This window comes from Epinephelus fuscoguttatus, linkage group LG23 (genome assembly GCF_011397635.1).
Source record: "Epinephelus fuscoguttatus linkage group LG23, E.fuscoguttatus.final_Chr_v1".
Classification (NCBI taxonomy): Eukaryota; Metazoa; Chordata; class Actinopteri; order Perciformes; family Serranidae; genus Epinephelus; species Epinephelus fuscoguttatus.
In genome coordinates this window covers 26,780,902-26,799,982 of record NC_064774.1, presented here as the reverse complement: position 1 = coordinate 26,799,982, position 19,081 = coordinate 26,780,902, and the positions used below count along the sequence as shown (strand labels likewise).

Here is a 19,081-nt window from a genome sequence, read left to right as displayed (position 1 = left end):
TGTGTGTGTGTGAGTGAGTGAGTGAGTGAGTGAGTGAGTGAGTGAGTGAGAGAGAGAGAGAGAGAGAGAGAGAGAGGGGGGAAAAGAACATCACTATCAGCCATCCTCGAGAGCGTCTCCGTCATCGGCGCAACTCTCGCGATACTTTGAAACACATGGCCGCCCACAGTGTTTACAACTTCTCGCAATGAAGTGGTGACTAAAAACGCAAAGTCTCGAAGTAGAAGGACACCGAGTCATTTTGAGTATTATTCGTACTCTTCGGCTGTAGTTGAAACTTTGACGGCATCGAGGAGAAAAGTGTTTCCAGCCAAACTGCGAGCAGAACCAAAGGCCAGGCAAGCCACAACACAGGTAGGTAGCATCAGAGTGCTAGCGGAGGCTAATGCTAACATGAGCTAACGTGAGGTGGTTACCGTCTCTGTCGTGGACTGAGGGTAAAAGGAAATTTAAACATGTTTGCCTTATTTGCTAGCGTTATTCAAGATATATGAGGACAGCAGAGCGTTCGTGGAGTTAAACTTGTAATGGGTTGTGAGGTAACTCGTACCTCGCAAGCGTAAACTTAGCAATTTGAACATTAATGCTAGTTTGGAGTGGTTGACACCGTCACGACTAGCCACAGGTGTCTGTAGGGTGTTTGCACCAGCAGTTTAGAGTCAGTTATTTATTCCTTGAAACAAGTTTACGTTTACTTCACGAAATCGACGGATGTGTTTTGTCTTTTGCAGAAGTGCTGATGTATTTTTGCATTGTTTGACTTGTGTTTTCCATCTTGTATTATTGGCCTCACCTGCACTGCCCCCCTTGTCTTGATGGTTTGCCTGTCTCACTGTTTTCTAGGCTACTGGGTGCTGTGATGTCCTCGACCCTCAGCAGACTCAAACACCCACACTGCAGGAAGAAGCACTATCCTAGTAGCACGTACCTCACCCACGTCTGACAGCCAACCACTGGACAGAAATCACTTTGACGCCAGGTAGAAGACTTGACAGGAGAGAATAATAAACAAAAGAGAGATGTCTGATTCAGCTGGAAGTGGTGAAAGCGGTGGTGTGGCAGGCGCAGGGCAGGACGCAGAAGCGGATAATGAGCCCCCTCATCAGGCACCACCTTTGCCTGAGGGTAACAGCTCAGAGGTAGTTGAGACCTCAGAGGAAGGGGAACCTCCGTCTGCCAAGCGGCCCAGAATAAGTGAGGAGGGAGAGCAGGAGCAGGCTGCAAAACTGGTTGAGATGCATGGAGAAACACCAGCACAGTCTGACTTGCTGCTGGAAGACCCAGCCACACCAGCACAAAGTAGAGTATCTGCAGCTGCGTGTATCAAATTAAAGATAAGAAAATGGGATAAAATAAATTCTTTTAAATAAATTAAGATCTTGGAGATTATGGAGACAGGATTAGTTTAATTAATAATAAAACAAGCTGTACTAATGTATTCTGTGATACTGGGAACAGGAGAACCACTACAATGTGAGGAGGAACATCAAGCAGGGGAAGAGGTGCCTGTCAGCAGGGGAGGTGAAGAAGAATGCCATCAGAATGGAGATGGTGGACATGAGGCACCCTTAGAAGAAGAAGAGGAGGCGAAACCAGAGGAGGAGCACAATGGTAACAGGTCTGCAGACAGCCCCAGTGAGGGACAGCGGTAAGTGGAGGAAGAGGTCAAGTTTATTTTTAACCTGTGTTTCCACACGACTCGGGGCAAAGACACAGCAGACACACCATCAAGTGAACTATTTCAAGCAGGAATTTGTGGAGGGTGGCAGTGTTATGTAATGATTATGTAGATGTATGATGTTTCAGAAATGGAGAGAGGCAGTTTTGAGTCTGTACTGAAGAACCAGAGGTTTTGGTCATTTCAAGATGGCCAATAAATACCTTGAAAACCATTATTATTTATAAAGCTTTACAAACATGCAAACTGCTGTACTTCTTTATCATACGCTTTGCTGGGCTGATTGTGCGGTCACTACTAAAAACATGTGTTACTTATTTTTTCCCACCTGTTTGTGTGTAAATCAAATGTGTGGCACTGGTGAATCATCTTAAAAATACTCCCAGTTATTTTTAGCAGCAGTAACTGACTATTACTGCGTGATGTAGCCTCTGTTCACCAGGCACACTACTGCTCTTCAGTGCATGCAGCGACACCCATGTGACTTTATAATTAGATAGATGAGATAAAGTGTGAGATGTATTTGCTAAGTATTAATAAGTAAGACAGCCCATGCACCATAATCTAATGCAATGGTTCCCAGTGTTTTCTGTAAGGGACCCCTTTTCTATGGTCTCTAATAGGTAAATTGAAAACCCCTGACTAAGTGGCAGATTTTATGGATATTTCATAATATATTCAATACATACCAACAGTACAGAACAACTGAAACTGTACAATGAACCCAAATGGTGAACACAATAATAGCCTCAAGTTTATAAGTGATTTCAATGAATTTTGAGCAGATCAGAGACGAGTTTTCCTGATGCTTTTAGGAACTTTTTACACAGTTCTCTGTATTATGTTCTCTTTTAAGAATTGTACATACATAATAAGCTTCTTTTTTTTTTTTTTGACAAATTTAGTGTTTGCTTCTTCCTGACGCTTGGCCATTGTTTTATTAGCTCTTTGGTTGTTTTAAGTGGATATTTTTCCAATGCAGAATGAGGCTGCATAGCAGAGAGTGGGGCCTCTGTGAATGCAGCTTGTGTTCAGGTCTTCACTGTGCCTTTATCCTGTGAGATGCATTTTAAATTTACATCTTGAAACTTAAAAAAAAAAACCAAAACACTTACAGAAGGGGTCAGGACCCCCAGATTGGGAACCAGTGATCTTATTTGTAAAAAAAAAAACAAAAAAAAACATGTAGTAAATGTCTCCAGCCTGGCATCTTTAGGTGGCAATTGCGTACTTCACTTAGTAGGCTATTCATATGTCACAAGTCAGGTTTTAAAAAAAAAAAAGCAAAGATAATAGTTTCACTGCATCAACCATGTCTATGATAATTAGGACAGTTGTGCTGCTGTGGGCTCTAAAACAAGTAAAACATGAAAAGAACACTGTCAATCTAAATCAGCCAGACCCTGTATTTAGTTTCCACAGGCAAAGAAGGGGATTGTTATGAAGTGAGCATGGAACTTGTTGTTATACAAATTTTATGGTAATTACACAGTTGCAGCCATTTGAAAATGTGTAATTGCCTGTTAGTGTTAGATGTTGCTCTGCTTCATCTGTACATTTTATCATCGCACTGATTTTGAAGTGGGGCAGCAGAATACACCACAGCATTAACTGATTAAATATTTAACACTGTCAATCATCACAGTGGCAATGTTTGGAGAGGATGACATGAGATGAAAAATGATGGGACTTAACCTGTAGAGCCATGAAATGTAATTAACAATTCGCTCCACTGTGTGGTGACACTGCGTCTCAATTTTCCTGGTGGGCTTTGTGGAAGTCGACACAATGGTTTACATACAGTGGCGTTGTTGTCCCAGTTAGGAAATTCACTGCATAAATCGAACAAATTCTAAGCAGGACTAAAATTCATATGTCAGGTTTGTGGTTGCATTATGCATAAGATGGGGAACACTGTCTTTCACTTCGCTATGTGATGTTTTGATTCCTCTTTTAAACTCATTAACTGAATATTTGCCCTTCTCTCTTTCTTGTGCCCAGCCTTGGCCTAGATTTTACCCAGAATCCCCAGATGCTGACTGGTTCCTGGACTGAGTACTCCAGCCTTCCAGAGAATTACCTCAAAGGCTGCAAATGGTAATCTCTTCTAGAGTTAACATAACACATAATACACCATGTGCACGAGGTTTTGAAGATGCTAAGTATAAAACCCTTAAATCATTACTGAATTTGTGAGTCATCATTTTTATAATAACCATAAAAATAACACCATTACTTTTGTACATTTTGTGCCCATGTGCAGCTGTCAGGGACAGATATTGATGTCCTGGAATACTGAGAAAATGATATTCTTTCAGTCCAAATGAAGCGATGAAAATGACTTTCACCCTGTTAGTCATTCCCAGGCCAGTGTAGGAACATTAGTTCAGACATTGCATTCGGTGTAAGTGAGTGAACAGTTTCTTTAATGTAAACTGCCTGTGTGCTATAGAAGTATACAATAGCGTAAAAGCAATCCGTGTACATGCTGTTCTCAGATTACCGCTGGTAATACACCACCATCTTTTTCTTATCCTGCCTCCTGTTCTAAACCAGGGCCCCCGATGGTTCCTGTATCCTGACCAACAGTGCAGACAATGTGCTCCGTGTGTACAACCTCCCTCCAGAGATTTACAGCTACAACTGGGACTTGCTTCCCGAGATGGTGAGCATACACATAGCTTACCGTCAGGGGTTCCCAAAGTGTTTGTATAGAGGATAGAAAAAGTAGCTGACCAAAGGAGTGTTTGCAACTTACTGAAAAACCTTAGATTTTTGTTATCAGTCAGTCAATTTTATTTATAAAACCCAATATCACAAATCACAATTTGCCTCACAGGGCTTTACAGCATATGACATCCCTCTGTCCTTAGGACCCTCGCAGCGGATAAGGAAAAACTCCCCAAAAAACGGTAGAAACCTCAGGAAGAGCAACTGAGGAGGGATCCCTCTTCCAGGACGGACAGATGTGCAATAGATGTCGTACAGAACAGATCAGCATAATAAATTAACAGTAATCCGTATGACACAATGAGACAGAAAGAGAGAGAGAGAGAGAGAGAGAGAGAGAGAGAGAGAGAGAGAGATGCAGGACAGATGGTAGTGGTAATAGCTTACAACAACATTAATGAAAGTAATAATATTATAATTATGATTCTGGCTTCTGTGGTACAATATGTTGAAAGTATATATTAATATCTGATAGTATACATATGTGACAATAATCATATGTGTATAATAACAGTAGAAGTATGACTAATGATAACAGCAGCAGCAGGAGGCATCTGGCAGGACCACGGCAGCAGCACAACCACACACGTCACTCTGTCCAGGCACCACTGCGATATAAGTTAACCTGAGAGACAGTGGAGCACAAAGGCTCCGGAAAAGAAGCCCAGTTAGTGACATGCAGTACGGCCGAGTTAGCAAGATGCAGTAACAGGACATGAGAGAGAGAGAGGGAAGGAGAGAAGGTGCGCGGTGTATTATAGGAGGTCCACCGGCAGACTAGACCAAAGTCAGCCTAACTAGGGGCTGGTACAAGGCAAGCCTGAGCCAGCCCTAACTATAAGCTTTATCAAAGAGGAAAGTCTTAAGTCTAGTCTTAAATGTGGAGACGGTGTCTGCCTCCCGGACCGTAACAGGAAGATGATTCCACAGGAGCAAGAAAGTAAGAAAGTTGAAATTACATAAACATTTCATGAGAAGCTGTGTAAATGTTCTTGCACACCATAAAGTCTTAATAGCTGTTGTGTAGGACTTGAAAAGGAAACAAATTATTTTCTTTAAAAGTCGTTCAATTCAGTTGTAAATAGGAAAGGTTTTACCTCAATTAAGTTTATTGAAAGAGGTCAGTCTTGCTCAGTAGAGAAATAAACCCTAATGTACTTCAATCCATAACTGAAACAGTTTCTCTAGTGCCTCCATTAGTCCCAATTTAAGGTCATTTTTTTGGTTGTAATGCAGGAGCCCTTGCACATACAGGAAAGCCATTCTCTCTAAGTTATGTCGGACAGGAGTCAAACAAATGCATTGTGTTTATCCTATCTTGTAAAATAGAGCATCAAAACACTGAAATAGCTTTACCATGGCTTTTTAATTGAAGAAGCCACAGTTTGCCTATTCATTCTCAAAACCTGTGTGTCATGAAGTTGAATTCAGGTTAATTATATTAGATCAGTCAGAATGTGGCCTGCTAGTTTGAGAATTCAGAGTCATTTATCTGTTCCCACTTCAAGTTTAGTTACAGTTTATTTTATTAAACACAAGGAGAACACTGTTTAGTTTTGATTAATTCCCAATAATACATTTTTGGCACTGACCGTATTAAAGCGTTCATATATACTCAGTTTGTGGTCTGATATGTAGAGATTAAACGATTAGCTGTGAACTATGACATTAATTTCCCTACTAATTAGATAATCCATTAACAAAAAAGATAATCCCTTTATCAGTTTGAGTAATTTTTAAGAGAAAAAAAAATCAAAATTATCTGATTCCAGTGGCTCAAATGTAAATATTGTCTGATTTGTTTGCTCCTCTATGACAGTAAACTGAATATCTTTGGGTTGTGGACAAAACAAGACATTTGAGGACATCATCTTAGGCTTTACGAAACACTGGTCAACACCTTTTCACAATGTTCTGACATTTTTTAGACCCAACAGTTAATTGATTAATCAAGAAAATAATCCACAGGTTTACTGACAGTAATTATAATCGTTAGTTGCAGCGCTACAGATATGCGAGGCTTTGAAATTAAAAGTGAACAGAAGGCGTCTTCGAGTTCCAATCATCCTGTTTTTGACTGCAGATAAGACAGATTTCTAGAGATTCGTGTTCTGCACCACTGTAGATGTTTTCAATGCCTCAATCATGTTTATGACATATTTCACACGTCTTTTAAACACTGTCTAAATTGTGTGATACTTCCAGTACAGGAAAGGTCAGTAACCTGTCATGTGTTTGACCTTTTTGTTGTTGAACATGATGTCTGGATGCGTGTTGTGTTATCAAGTAATAAAAAAACATGTCAATCAATTTAAGGCAGCAGCTTGAGAAAATGAATTTCAGAACATTTAACCGTTAGGATAGCAAAGACATTCTGTCCTTTAGATTTTGGGGAAATATCAAATGGCCAACCAATCTCTTAATTGTATTACAGACTGGTAGATTGGGATCACTGAACAAAAGTAATTGAAATCTAATCCATTTTCCTCCATTACAGAGATCTCTCACCGCTTGTGAAAAGGGTAGAAAATTGAGCTTTCATTGCTCTATTTCTCACACGGCGCCACTGGCTTTTCATATTGAATTTTACTACAAGGAAAAGCCTGCGACATTGTCTTTTAGCCACCTATTCAGCATCAGCATGGATAGATCCCATCAGTAGTTACAGTTATATTACACTGTGTGTTTCAGCCTTTACAAATTTCTGACTGTTCTTCCCTTTCTTTCATTCTGTGGCAGAGTCCAGTGCTAAGGATGGCAGAGGGAGACACCATCTACGACTACTGCTGGTACCCCAAGATGAACTCTCTGGACGCAGACACATGCTTGTGAGTTCAACTTGATCTTTGCCAGACCATGCCCCGAGCCTCAGCTATTTAACAGCAGGATAGATGAGACATTTAAAGTTCACTTTGAAGGTCAGCCTGCCAGATGGTGAAGGATGTATACATAGAAAAGGCACTGTTGTTTATCCAGGCTGGTGTCAGTCTGTGATTGGTGTTTTTGATCTAGATCTTGGATGGTTAGAGTTGGACACTCTGTGTTGGTGTGTGTGAGTAAGATTTTCTGTGTGCTTGAGCCTGTCTAATAGACTATCCGAATATGGAGGATATTGTTGTATACTTGTGACTCATTCTTTGATCCCCATGGTATTTGCGCTCGTTGTGGGAGCCGGCTGCCAGCGTGGAGATGGCTGTAAAAGCTTTCTGATGTCTCTCATTATGAGTGAAGAGTTGGCCTTCGTCTTGTCTGCCTCTGCCTCCGCCGCAATCCGCTCGGCTGTTTGAGGCCCACGGTGCTTTTCAGCATGATTCAGCCCACTAACAGCTCTCCCGGGTCCAGACAACACCTAAAGGGCCTCATGATTCTCTGACTTGGGGCTTCTCTTTTCATCTCATTCTCCTTTTTTTGTTGCCGTGTGTGTAGGCGCACGCTCCAGCAGGCTTTTGAAATGTGGTAACTGTGACATCACTGTGTGTCTGTGCGTGCCCTGTTGAACCGAGCCAACATCAGTAACACCCAGCCATCACCGTGGAGATTGCGTATCGTCAGTGGCGACAGAGGTAGGGCCGTGCTAACGAGCTAAGGTCAAGTTGCCAACAGTTTTCACTGTGTGTACCCCTCCTCCCTGAGCTCCCCCCGTCCTCCAGTTACAGCCTCTGCCCTCTGAGAGAACCCTCTGATCAAGGCCCAGCGTTGGCACCGCTCCACCCCAACACCAGACAGCCTTCACTGTGTAAGAGGAGTGGGGGCTGGGGGTCAGGAGCTGTATGTCCAAAGATGAGAGTTGTGTAAACAGCACAACGATCAACAAACGACTCATGTGGACAATGAACCACTTGAGGCTTGTGTGTATCTGCCAAAGCGGTGCAAAGATCTGTCTGTCATGAGGATGACGATGCCAGCAGGAGTTGACAGTAGATATTCTTCATCTTCTTCAGATCACTGCCACGAATCACAGGGGAGCTCCTGCAGGGCACAGCCAGGTGGTCGGACAAGCTCAGAGTTGATTGTTAAGGGCCGAGGCAAGCGGATGAAAGGTTATGGTTGCGATTAACGAATTTACGGCCAACCTGTTTTTCTAGTGCCTTTTCTGTCTTCCTCCTCCCTCCTCCTCCTCTTTTCACATCTCCCATTTTGTTGCTCATTCCTCCCCTGCGCTCCTTGAACTTCTGTCTGCCAAAAGCCGTGTGTTGTTGATGCCCCTCCTGTAGAGAGGGAATAAGGGCCCCTGTTATGGCTCGGTTAAGTTGCACTGAGTTCTAGGCATTGCTCCAAGCTAGCAGCAGTCTAGCATTATAATTGGGCATTTCCCTGCTCTGGAATAAAGCTGTGGCTCAGAGGGGCCATAACAGAACACGGCAGCAATGGTAGGGGCTAATTTCCTTTGTCTAATTGAGCCGCAGTGATGTTTCAGCATTTGTTCAGCGCCCAGTAATTAGAGTTAAAAAGGCATGGCTCAGTCTTTGGCCCTGATTTGAATCAATAAGAATGTGCTGTGGTCTTGTCTCCATAATGAGCCATAGCACAATGCGGTGTATTTGTTTTGATGCATTGATACATTCAGGTGGATGTGGTGCATTAAAGGTTAGGAACAAGAAATGAGTCAGACGTATTGTAGTCATACATTGTGTATATTTCAAAAAATTGCATCAGTCTATTTCATTTGAATCCGGTTGGTATCCTTTGAGATGCAGACGGTAAAACCACCATTTAGTTTGTTTTACTTTTAAAGACAAATATTGATTATGACACTGTTTATTCACTTCGCATTAAATATGTTCTTTTTGAAACCCTAAAAAGAGACATTTCTTAATTGCCAGTCGAACAAAAAAACGCCCACAAGGACGAACCATTCCCAGCCTTCATTCACCCTTTCATAATTAAATAACGTCCAATATCACAAATCACAATTTGCCTCAGAGAGCTTTGCAGCACACAACATCCTTCTGTCCCTGGACCCTCACAGCAGATAAAGAAAAACCCCTAACAGGGAAAAAATGGTAAAGTATACATAAATGACTATTAATAATAGTAATAGAAGTAGACATTAGGCAGGACCATGGCAGCAGTGCAACTATGACCATAACCTTCCTGGCGAAGATCCATGTGATCGAAACGTTGATCTTATATAATAAACATTTGAGGAGCTACAACATTGTGCGGACTTCACCCCTTTTTTTAAAAAAAAAAAAAAGTCTGTTTGCTTGTTGGTCCTGCACCTGTAATATCTTGGATGTGCGTGCTCTACCCCACTTTGAGCAGTGCAACCATGACCCATGATTCAGGTGCAACCACAATCTGGGCAAACCTGCAAGATGACAAAGCACAAAAGCTGCAGGAAAGAGGCCAAGTTAGTAACATGGATTAATGGGGCATGAATTTTTGCAAATGGAGAGAGAGAGAAGGAGGGAAGAGCTCAGTGTATCACAGGAAGTCCCCTGACAGACTAGGTCTGTTTCAGCCCAACTAGGGGCTGGTCCCAGGCAAGCCTGAGCCAGCCCTAACTATAAGCTTCATCAGAGAGGAAAACTGTGACTCTATATTTCCTGCTTTCTTCAGTCCTTTTTTACATATCTTTAATAACTTGCTCTCTTCCACCCCGTGCCGTCCTGTTTTTTCCTGGCCTCTCAATTCTCTTCTGCAGCCTAGCCAGCAGTAGCCGTGACAACCCAGTCCATGTGTGGGATGCATTTTACGGGGAGGTGCGCGCCAGTTTCCGACCCTACAATCACCTGGATGAGCTGACAGCAGCCCACTCTCTGTGCTTCTCGCCTGACGGAACGCAGCTCTACTGCGGGTTCGACAAAACTGTCAGGGTCTTCTACACCGAGCGTCCGGGAAGAGACTGTGAGGAGCGGCCCACCGTAGGTCAGTTATGAACTGCTCTTGCACAGTCTAAGCTTAAAGCATCATGCTCACTGGTTTGTGTGATTCAGCTGATGAACTACAGATCATGCATATGTTACAGTGCAAGGGTCTAATATTACAGACAGTTAATTGTGGCTCCTTTACATGAAAAAATAAATGTTAGCTATTCTGTGTTTTCACAATATGTATGAAACGATATACTTCTTGAAAGTTGTATAAAACTCATTTGCACTAAGATGGATAGTTATTTGTTATAAATGATGAATAATGAGTTGCGTATAATGTGTATTCCTATTTGAGAGCAGGGATTGTTTTAAAAGCTCTCTCTGTTGTTCAAGGGCGCTAACTCTGAGAGTGAAGAATAATTAAGTGAAAGAATTGCATTCACAGGCTATGTTCTCAGAAAATCAAACCCACAAGTGAAACAATAAGTAAACAGAGCTGATGTGAAAAGGATAATGTAAAGTCAGTTGTTTCTCGTGTTGAAAAAGTAGCAGTTTGACAGCTGGCTGTCACATCTAACAGGTTGAAATCTCCTTGAACAAATCAACAAGGACAGTTTTTATTATGTGCTGCTGAGAAAAAACTAAATGGAACTAAATGTTTACTGTGATGAAGTAACAGCTCGCTGGCAGACTGTTAGAACGCACTGAAATGAACTGAACCAATGTCTGCCTTATTGTTAACAGACTGGCATATTCTAAACCACCAAAATGATCCTTGAAAATACCAACAAATTGGTTTTATTTTTCATCTCACATGGTATCATGGTATGCAGGATGAGTGGTTACCTTTCAGGTGGCAACAAAGAAACCAGAAAACAAATGCAAAATGCCTGAAATAAGTTTTTTTTTTTACACCTCAGCTCTGCTACACTAGCAAGTCAACATCTTGCTCTGGTAGATCATTGCTGTCTGTGGTTTCTTGTCTCTTTGGCTCCATCAGTCTGGCTTGATAGTTAATAAATGCAAATGATGCAGAAACTTATGGTTAATCTCAAACACAGGGTATGTGATACATGTGAGAGCTGTGCCAAACCTTTGCCTCTGCTAGTTTGTGAAAAAATGCCATTTTTAAAAGTGAGAAAGAGAATGATTGGGAAAGGAGTAAACGGAAACAGATGATCCAAATGTGAGTTCATGTGTGCATTGTTGAGAAATCTTTTCCTCTCAGAGATGTAATCAGGAATGCAGGAGCTGCCAAAAAGTCAACTTGGAGTGAAAGTGATTGGGAGTTGTGTCTTGTGAACTCTTTAAAAGGCTGACGGCCCTGCCAAATGCCACTTTGTTGTCTTCACTGCAGTGAAGAAGCAGGGCCAAAGTGGCATCATCTCCTGCTTTGGCTTCAGCCCCTGCCAGTCTGTTTACGCCTGCGGCTCTTACTCCCGCTGCGCTGGCCTCTACTCCTGCCAAGACGGCACCCTGCTGGCTTTGCTGCCGACCCGCCACCACGGAGGCCTCACCCATCTGCTCTTCTCCCCTGATGGCAACTACCTGTACACCGGCGGGCGCAAGGTGAACACAAACACACACACGCTTGCACACAGCAGACAGGAGACCTGAGTGTAATGGTGCTGCTTCGTTTGAATGATCTCACACATACACCGTCAGTAGGCTTTAAGCGGCTAACAAATGACTTCGCTCTGTTGCATTGGAAAATTAGTTTACAAAGCAATGTCAAAGCTTTTGGACAAGAGCTTTATATGCTAATTTCCTGTCTTGATGGCATGAGTCAGCATGTAATGAATCTGATTAGGCATTATGGCATTCCCCCAAAAGTGAAAGTCTAAAGGATTAACTGTGTTTCACGAGGGTGCTGCAGACTTTTGCCTTCACAGGAGCTTGAATTTGCACCTATTAGATTATTGTGTTAGTTGTTATTTTCCCCCAGTTCCAGACAGTGTCTGGAGTCTTCTCCGAATTTGACTTGTACAAGTTGTTCTCAATGTTCTATTTACAACTTGCAATGTAGAGACTCCATAACTATCAGCATCTGTGTGATTCAGAGCCCCCCCCCATTCATCCCTGTTACAGTATGTCACCCTGTGCACATTAAATATACACCAGTTAGGCATTTCTACAAAGTTACTCTGTAGCATGCAAGTCAATCTGCCACTTAGAACAACTTACTACAATTTAGCAACGGGTCAAGAGTATAGATATACTGTGCACTGCAGCTCTTTGTCAAGTCAGTATCACGTATTTAGTTTGGTTGTAGTTGGTTGGTAGGGCTGATATTTCTAATGGTATAGGCCTAATGATACATGTCAACAATGTGTATTTTGGATGTTTACAAAATGTATTCATTATTGTTCATCGAACCATTTTTAAAGGAATACTTAACCCCCAAATGACCATTTCTGGATCAATTACCTACCGCGTGTTTCGTTGAATTTGGGAAGAAAACTTTTCCCACATGCATCCACAGTGAACAAAGAATCCAAAAACTGAGAAAGTTCTTGATTAATGGAAGCCAAAGGAGACTGCGTTTAACAACAGCAAGATTTTATCAAAACATCTGTTTACAAACTTGTGCAGTATAATCCAAGTCTCATTTATTCAGTCGTATGCTCAGTACTTACCAAACAGACAGCCCTGTTGATGGGGGACTGAGCGGAAAGTGAAACTCATTTGCGCTCTCTTCAAAGTCAGACTCCATTGACAAAAACAGTCATTATACCTTGTTGAACACGGGAGCTACAGGTCTACCACAGCCCACTGTGTATGTGTGTGTGTAGGATCCAGAGATCCTGTGCTGGGACCTAAGAGAGCCGGGCAAGGTTGTGTTCTCACTGAAGAGAAACGTGGACACTAACCAGCGTATCTACTTTGATCTGGACCTGTAAGTTTGTTTCACTAACTACATCTTTACTCACTGATTTGAGTGTGAGCTTCAACTGTGATGACCGTGATCAATAACCTGTGACCTGATGGCACTTTGTGTTTGTTTCTGTACAGATCAGGCAGGTACCTGCTGAGCGGTGACACAGAGGGAGTGGTGTCAGTATGGGACACCCTGACAGCTCCTCCTGATGGTAACGAGGAGCTACTGCAACCTCAGCTCAGGTTCCAGGCCCATTGGGACTGCACCAACGGCATCAGGCATGTTTGCAAAAAGAAAATAAGTCAAACTCACCCCATAAGGGTATAAGAAAATTTGGATACCCTTGAGTATGGCAGTATTCTGTTTGTGATACTATATTGATTTTTGATTAATAGTTTATATGCAAAGATTTATGGCAGTACTTCATTTTGTGTTGTGTTCAAACCTAACTGCTAGATAGCAGTGTTAAAATCTATCTTCAGCCATTTGGATCTTCCATTCCAACGTAACAATGTATCACTATCATAAATACAAAAAACACAAGCCTATGAAACAAGTAGTCATAAAGGGTGATTTCTTAAAATTAGATTTAATTAAATCCCAATATATCGGCTTGCTTACAGTATCGCGATATATCACGATATATTTAATCATAACCCCTGTATCATGATACGTATTGAATTGACAGATACTTGCCAATACGCAGCCTTACGTCCCATTGGTTGATGACACAATTACTGTTTCAGGTTTAGTAATGATAGGACAAATAAAATATCAGTGTCGACATCGACTTGACGTGGAGATTCCATTAGCATTAATTCATCCTAAATAAATCTTACAAGAGGTAGAAGCTTCTCAGTTGTCCAGGTCATGACAAGTCTTGTCAGAAGTCAAACACAACCACATAGGAAGCCCATCAGCCCTCAGGTTACCATTATAAAGATGGTAGAAGGAAGTCACAAACATCAAGAATCCTGATAAAATGACAAAAATCACATTGGACTTCAGTACAAGCAGATAGCCGAACAACAGCTGTGAATAGGGGAGAGAAAGACGGCAATAAGGGCCATCAATCATGTTCAGTGACTGTGTTGCTGTTTTCCTTCCTGATTGTCCTGCTGTGTTTGTTTCCCCCCCAATCATTTGCACAAAAGCATAGGGAATGCAAACAAGTCATTCAAAAATATTTTAGATAAGAGGCTTCCAATTTCCGAGTTCTGATATTACACAACAGTATTACTGCTTTGTGAGAACAGAGAGCAATAACTACAGCCTCTGTGTGCATTTATGAAATCTCCAGTTAGCGGCTCTGTATTCTGTGTAGAGACGAAGTAGCTGATGATCTAAAAATTATGTATCATGGCTGAGAATGTGCTGCAATTATGTATAGAATGTGGACTTCAATTAATTCAGTTGTTTTAAGACGGAAAAGCATCACTTATTTCCTCTTAGTGTTTGCATCTAAGTCTACTTGAAATGCATAACAAGTGCAGAGCTGTGATGCAAAACATTTTTATTTTTTATGCACGCCATCAATTTGAATTCCTCCTATTCTCATTTTTTTTTGTTCTTCTGTAGTATTCATCCCTTCATACCTCTGTTGGCAACATCCAGCGGGCAGCGCCAGTTCCCGTGGCCCGGCGACAGTGAGGGTGACTCGGCCTCTGAAGGTGAAGGAGGTGAAGCTGTGCTGTCTCCTCAGGAGATCCGACAAGACAACGCCCTGACGCTGTGGTGGGCTGGACCCCTCAGCCCTGCAGTTGAGGGGAACCATGAGCAGAGTACAGAGGTGGTTGAGGCCTGAAGCTCTGCTAGTTCAGCCAGCTGACACAAATTGAGTTACACTTGCCATGTGATATTTATTTTGGGAATGTTTGGTGTGGAGAAAGCTAATTAGGAGTCAGTCCTTTGCCATCAGCAACATGAAGTGCTGAGGTGGAAAAGAATTTCTGGATTATTTTTAATGAAAAGCATCAGGCTACTTTAAACATCAGCACATTTACAGGCCAAATAAATTTCTCAGATTGATTTACATGTCACCTGCAACGTTTACAACGTTTACTGACACAGTACTCTCACTTGCAGAGTTAAAATTAAAGGATCATGAAACAGTACATGTCAGGTCAGTACAGAACCAATTTTCAGGGTTCTGTGTTTGAAGACTTAATTGTTTAAATGTAATTTGGTGAATAAGAATTGGAAATTTTTGCCAAGCAAGGCTTTCTTTAAAGCCTGAAGGCCAATTCATACTTTCTGTGTCTGCGAGCGTCCGCTTTGGTCTGACGTAAATGTTGTCATCTGACATTCCCATGAGGGTTCACATGGACCCTTGTGTGAATGTGTAGGTGCAGCCCAAAATTTGTGACTGTGCGTATACAGCAAGTGCGCCGATTGCACATGCTCCAGTTATAAAATACAAACTCTTGTTCCACACTCTAGCGCACTTGGTGGCACATTCATCTCCAGCTGGTTTGCAAAGAAGAAAAAAAGTGCTTCTCCTCGTCCATGCTTCCTATCTATTGCATCAAATGTTCTGAATTCCCCATCTCTGGTCCTGCTCTAGTGAAGCAGTTGCACATTATGTTTTCTCTTTGGAGCTTTTTCTTGTTAGTGAGCCCCAAAAACAACAAACACAGGAGCTCGTCTTGTTGTCGTGAAGTTGCAAATTTCGTTACTTATGTGCATGCATCTGCTTCTTGATTTTTATGGCAGTTGCGTGAACGCCAGACCGATGCGGACCCTCGATTGTAGTATGAACAGAACCGCGTGTGCGACTGGTGCAAGTCCACAGCTGTCTGTGGAATGCAGGAAGTATGTCTGGGCTTTTACTCCATTTGAGACAAAATGCTGACTGCATAAGGATTAGATTGGGACCTTATATTTCCCAATTCCGTTACTTAATTAGACTGAGAGTTTTTTTAAAACCAGACAAGATGAAATGTTATGCATCTTTATTTAAACTTTTTTATGGCGATTGTGCCTCCTGATTTGGATGAATATGGCTGAATTGAAGGCCTTGACCATGGTGTGAAACAGCTTGGTGTCTGCCTACTGATCGCACCTCCGATCTGAGTTGTATCTGTTGGAGTGTTTGTTTACGTGTGTGTGGCTGTAATGCTGCCCCGGAGATTCCTAACTGCTATAGTTACAGTTAAGTGCCATTTGTTCTTGAGCTTTGCTTTTGTAAACTGATGGGATCTCCTGTTTTTAACCTTCTTTTTTAAACTATCGGACGCACCAAGTGTTGTGTCGCTCTGTGCATGCCCACAAATGTATATTTTTGTAAAGCCATGATGATCATTCTCATTTTTCGAATGTATACTCTGTAAGCAGCTAGCTTGATTACTGTAACCTCATAACAATCTGTGAAAGTCGTCCTGGAAAACGAGTGATGTCTGTTATTTTTTTCTACAGATTAGGCTCCAGTTACACCTGTACCTATGCGAGTGGTGATGTGGCAGCACAAAACACGTTGTGTGTGTGTATAATTGCATTAATAATGTACTGCAATGATTTGCTCAATGCTTATGTTGCCATCAGTGGGTTGTGCTTTGCTTCAGGGTTTCTTTGCAGGTAGATCGTGGGAGCACAGTATGCGCCAACCAAAGCCTTGTATCTTTAGACACTGAGGAATCTATCAATTCTGAAGCCTCTGCTGATCCAGGTTTTACTTCTTGGAACTCAAATTTGTTGCCAAACAATAGTAGCTACAATTGTGTGTCTACTATTACACAATACAACACAGATTTGCTCCACCAGGAAGCATGACGAACCATGTAGGCCTTGATGTCATAACATAAGTCTGTAGATAGATGGCTGTGTCTGCGACAGGTGTCTTTCTGGTGGTTTTATCCAAGCTGCAGTGAATTAAAAGCATATCTCTTCACATATTCACGGTCGTATTCATTTCTGTCCTTTCTGTTTAAGGCAGTTCAGAGTTGGATGCCCTGTAATAAATCCCTGATGAATGCAAGATGATGTTATACTCGAGTCAAGAGGCAGCTCTTAAAAGCTAAAGGGACTATTGGCTTTCGCTTATGAGATGGAAACTATTCATAGCTTTCACCTTTCCCACACACATTCTGTCTGAATGCACACACACTCATGTATTTGATTGTCTGAAACCACAGGGGCACACCGAGCAGAGAGCCAAGTTGGAGAGCTGCACTGTTGTGTTGTGCGGGTTGCTAAGCGACCGTCTCCGCCTTGGGAGAGGAAAGTAGGTAGAAAGACGACAAGAAGGAAAATTGGTGGCAGAGAGAGACGGAGAAAAAAGGCAAACAGGTGGAATAAATAATCCAGTGGTTTAGTGATTGCTACTTGTTTGTGTGAAGGTCTGGACTCATCTTGGCGATGAGTGGGACAGGAAGTGGTTATGACACCAAGACGCTGGCACCGTGAATCAAGTCGCTTACCTGGGTTTGATGTTTTAAGTTCTGTCAATCGTTTCTATTTAATAGAATTCACCAGTGATCAACTACGAAAAAATGTCACCCACCTCTGCACTTCCCCTCAGCACCACAGAGCATTTTGGCATTTTTGACTTACGGTTTTATTTTTATGGCCCAGAACTTTACTTAACAACTTGTCTCATTCTCATCAAACTTTGGTTTACGCAGCAGCAGGCAGCTGTATTCAGCAAACAAGTTGTACTCTACCGGCCCTGTGGAAAATGACGAAGTTAGCAATTAGCTGGTTAGCATAGTGGAGCATTTAGCAGTTAAAAAGACACTATGTCTTGCAAAACGTTGTGGAGAACAAAATGGAGCTAAAAGGCATCAGAATTGAAGTTTAATTTGTCAGACAAACAGGTTCCCGGTTAGATGCAAATGTGACTCTATATTTGCTGGATGTGCTAAAAAGCAATGTTGCTAACACATTTGTCATATCAACTTCATAAGGTCATGCCAATAGGAGTCAAAATTGCACTGTATTTCTACCGTCGTATATACGCTCAGTAAAGCCTGGACTTCACTGTCGGCCCATTTGTCTGTTTTCTTTACTTTTTTTGTTGTTGTTATTATTATTATTATTATTATTATTATTATTATTATGAGCTGTTCATGTTCTGTGTCGCTAACAGGTTTTTAAGAAATGACGGTTGCCTATGTTTTATTTTCTGTGTTTAACCAATCAAGATAAACTTCCGTCTGGTCAATCACTGTACACTTTTGTCACTTATGGTTCCTCTTGTGCTGGGATAATTATCTTTATAAACAAATTCTGCATATGTTTGCAGAATCTGTAGGCACAGGATAAGATTTTGGTATCGGAAGTGTTCTGGTTTTCGTTTGTAGTCCGTCTGTAGCCCCAGTGGTATTGACCAAACACGTCTGAACAGCAGGTTAAAGGTCTGTGTGGAGAGGCAGAAGGCATTGGCCAAAATGAATCTGAGCCCATTGGCTATGGTCTGATAACGAGTTAGCTTTATATTAGCCTTTTTAAAAATGTATCTGCATGATATGCAGACACCTGTTTATAGAGATTAGCTGAAATGAGGAGCACAGAAGGCCTTGGCCCAGATGTCTGCTGCATAAAACGTGGCCCTCACCCCCAGAGGCTTATCCTCGTCAGACAGATAGCCAATGGATTCCAAGATTGCTGGTAGAGTACCCACTCTGAAATAAGAGCTGGAAAAAAGTCTCTCAAAACAGTGTTCTTAGTACTATGATTGTTCCCAGTTCTTGCAGTGCGGACATGACAAAAAGGCGGTCTTAGAACTATGAAAAAATACCTCCAGTCTATAAACCCCTAATGTTTTTACAGCTTGTTCAAGCCAAAACAATAATCCACTGGAAACGTCTTTGCTTTTCATTTTTGGGATACGAGATGTAACTGCTTACAAAAAATGTATTCACTTTAGATCAAGCTCAGAATAAAGTGGGTAAAGGTGTCCATTGTACAGGTTTGTTAGTATCCTGATTAAAAACCTGGGCATTCATTGAGTCAGTGCTGCCCAGCTGTAATCAGTTTCAAGGC

The 19,081-nt window shown here is 41.8% G+C and overlaps 1 protein-coding gene across 2 annotated transcripts; it reads left to right on the top strand.

The window, feature by feature from the left end:
* Nucleotides 1-140: 140 nt before the first annotated feature.
* On the top strand, nt 141-16,992 carry wrap53 (WD repeat containing, antisense to TP53). 2 transcript variants are annotated; one of them, XM_049568491.1, is made up of 11 exons: nt 141-354; nt 844-1,299; nt 1,459-1,648; nt 3,680-3,775; nt 4,235-4,343; nt 7,148-7,236; nt 10,056-10,279; nt 11,582-11,793; nt 13,017-13,120; nt 13,237-13,380; nt 14,681-16,992. In XM_049568491.1, exons 2-11 carry the CDS (start codon nt 1,020-1,022, stop codon nt 14,904-14,906), a joined length of 1,674 nt encoding a protein of 557 aa, XP_049424448.1. In that variant the 5' UTR covers nt 141-354; nt 844-1,019; the 3' UTR covers nt 14,907-16,992. The 2 variants fall into 2 exon arrangements, with proteins under 2 accessions (XP_049424448.1, XP_049424449.1); XM_049568492.1 differs by lacking the exon at nt 141-354 and adding an exon at nt 381-437.
* Nucleotides 16,993-19,081: the final 2,089 nt, after the last annotated feature.

Excerpts from the sequence above, each read along its gene's own strand:
- wrap53 (XM_049568491.1), top strand. The coding sequence starts at position 1,020 with ATGTCTGATTCAGCTGGAAGTGGTGAAAGCGGTGGTGTGGCAGGCGCA. Across the intron at positions 1,649-3,679 it reads AGCCCCAGTGAGGGACAGCG|CCTTGGCCTAGATTTTACCC; the intron begins GTAAGTGGAGGA and ends TCTTGTGCCCAG. Across the intron at positions 3,776-4,234 it reads TACCTCAAAGGCTGCAAATG|GGCCCCCGATGGTTCCTGTA; the intron begins GTAATCTCTTCT and ends GTTCTAAACCAG.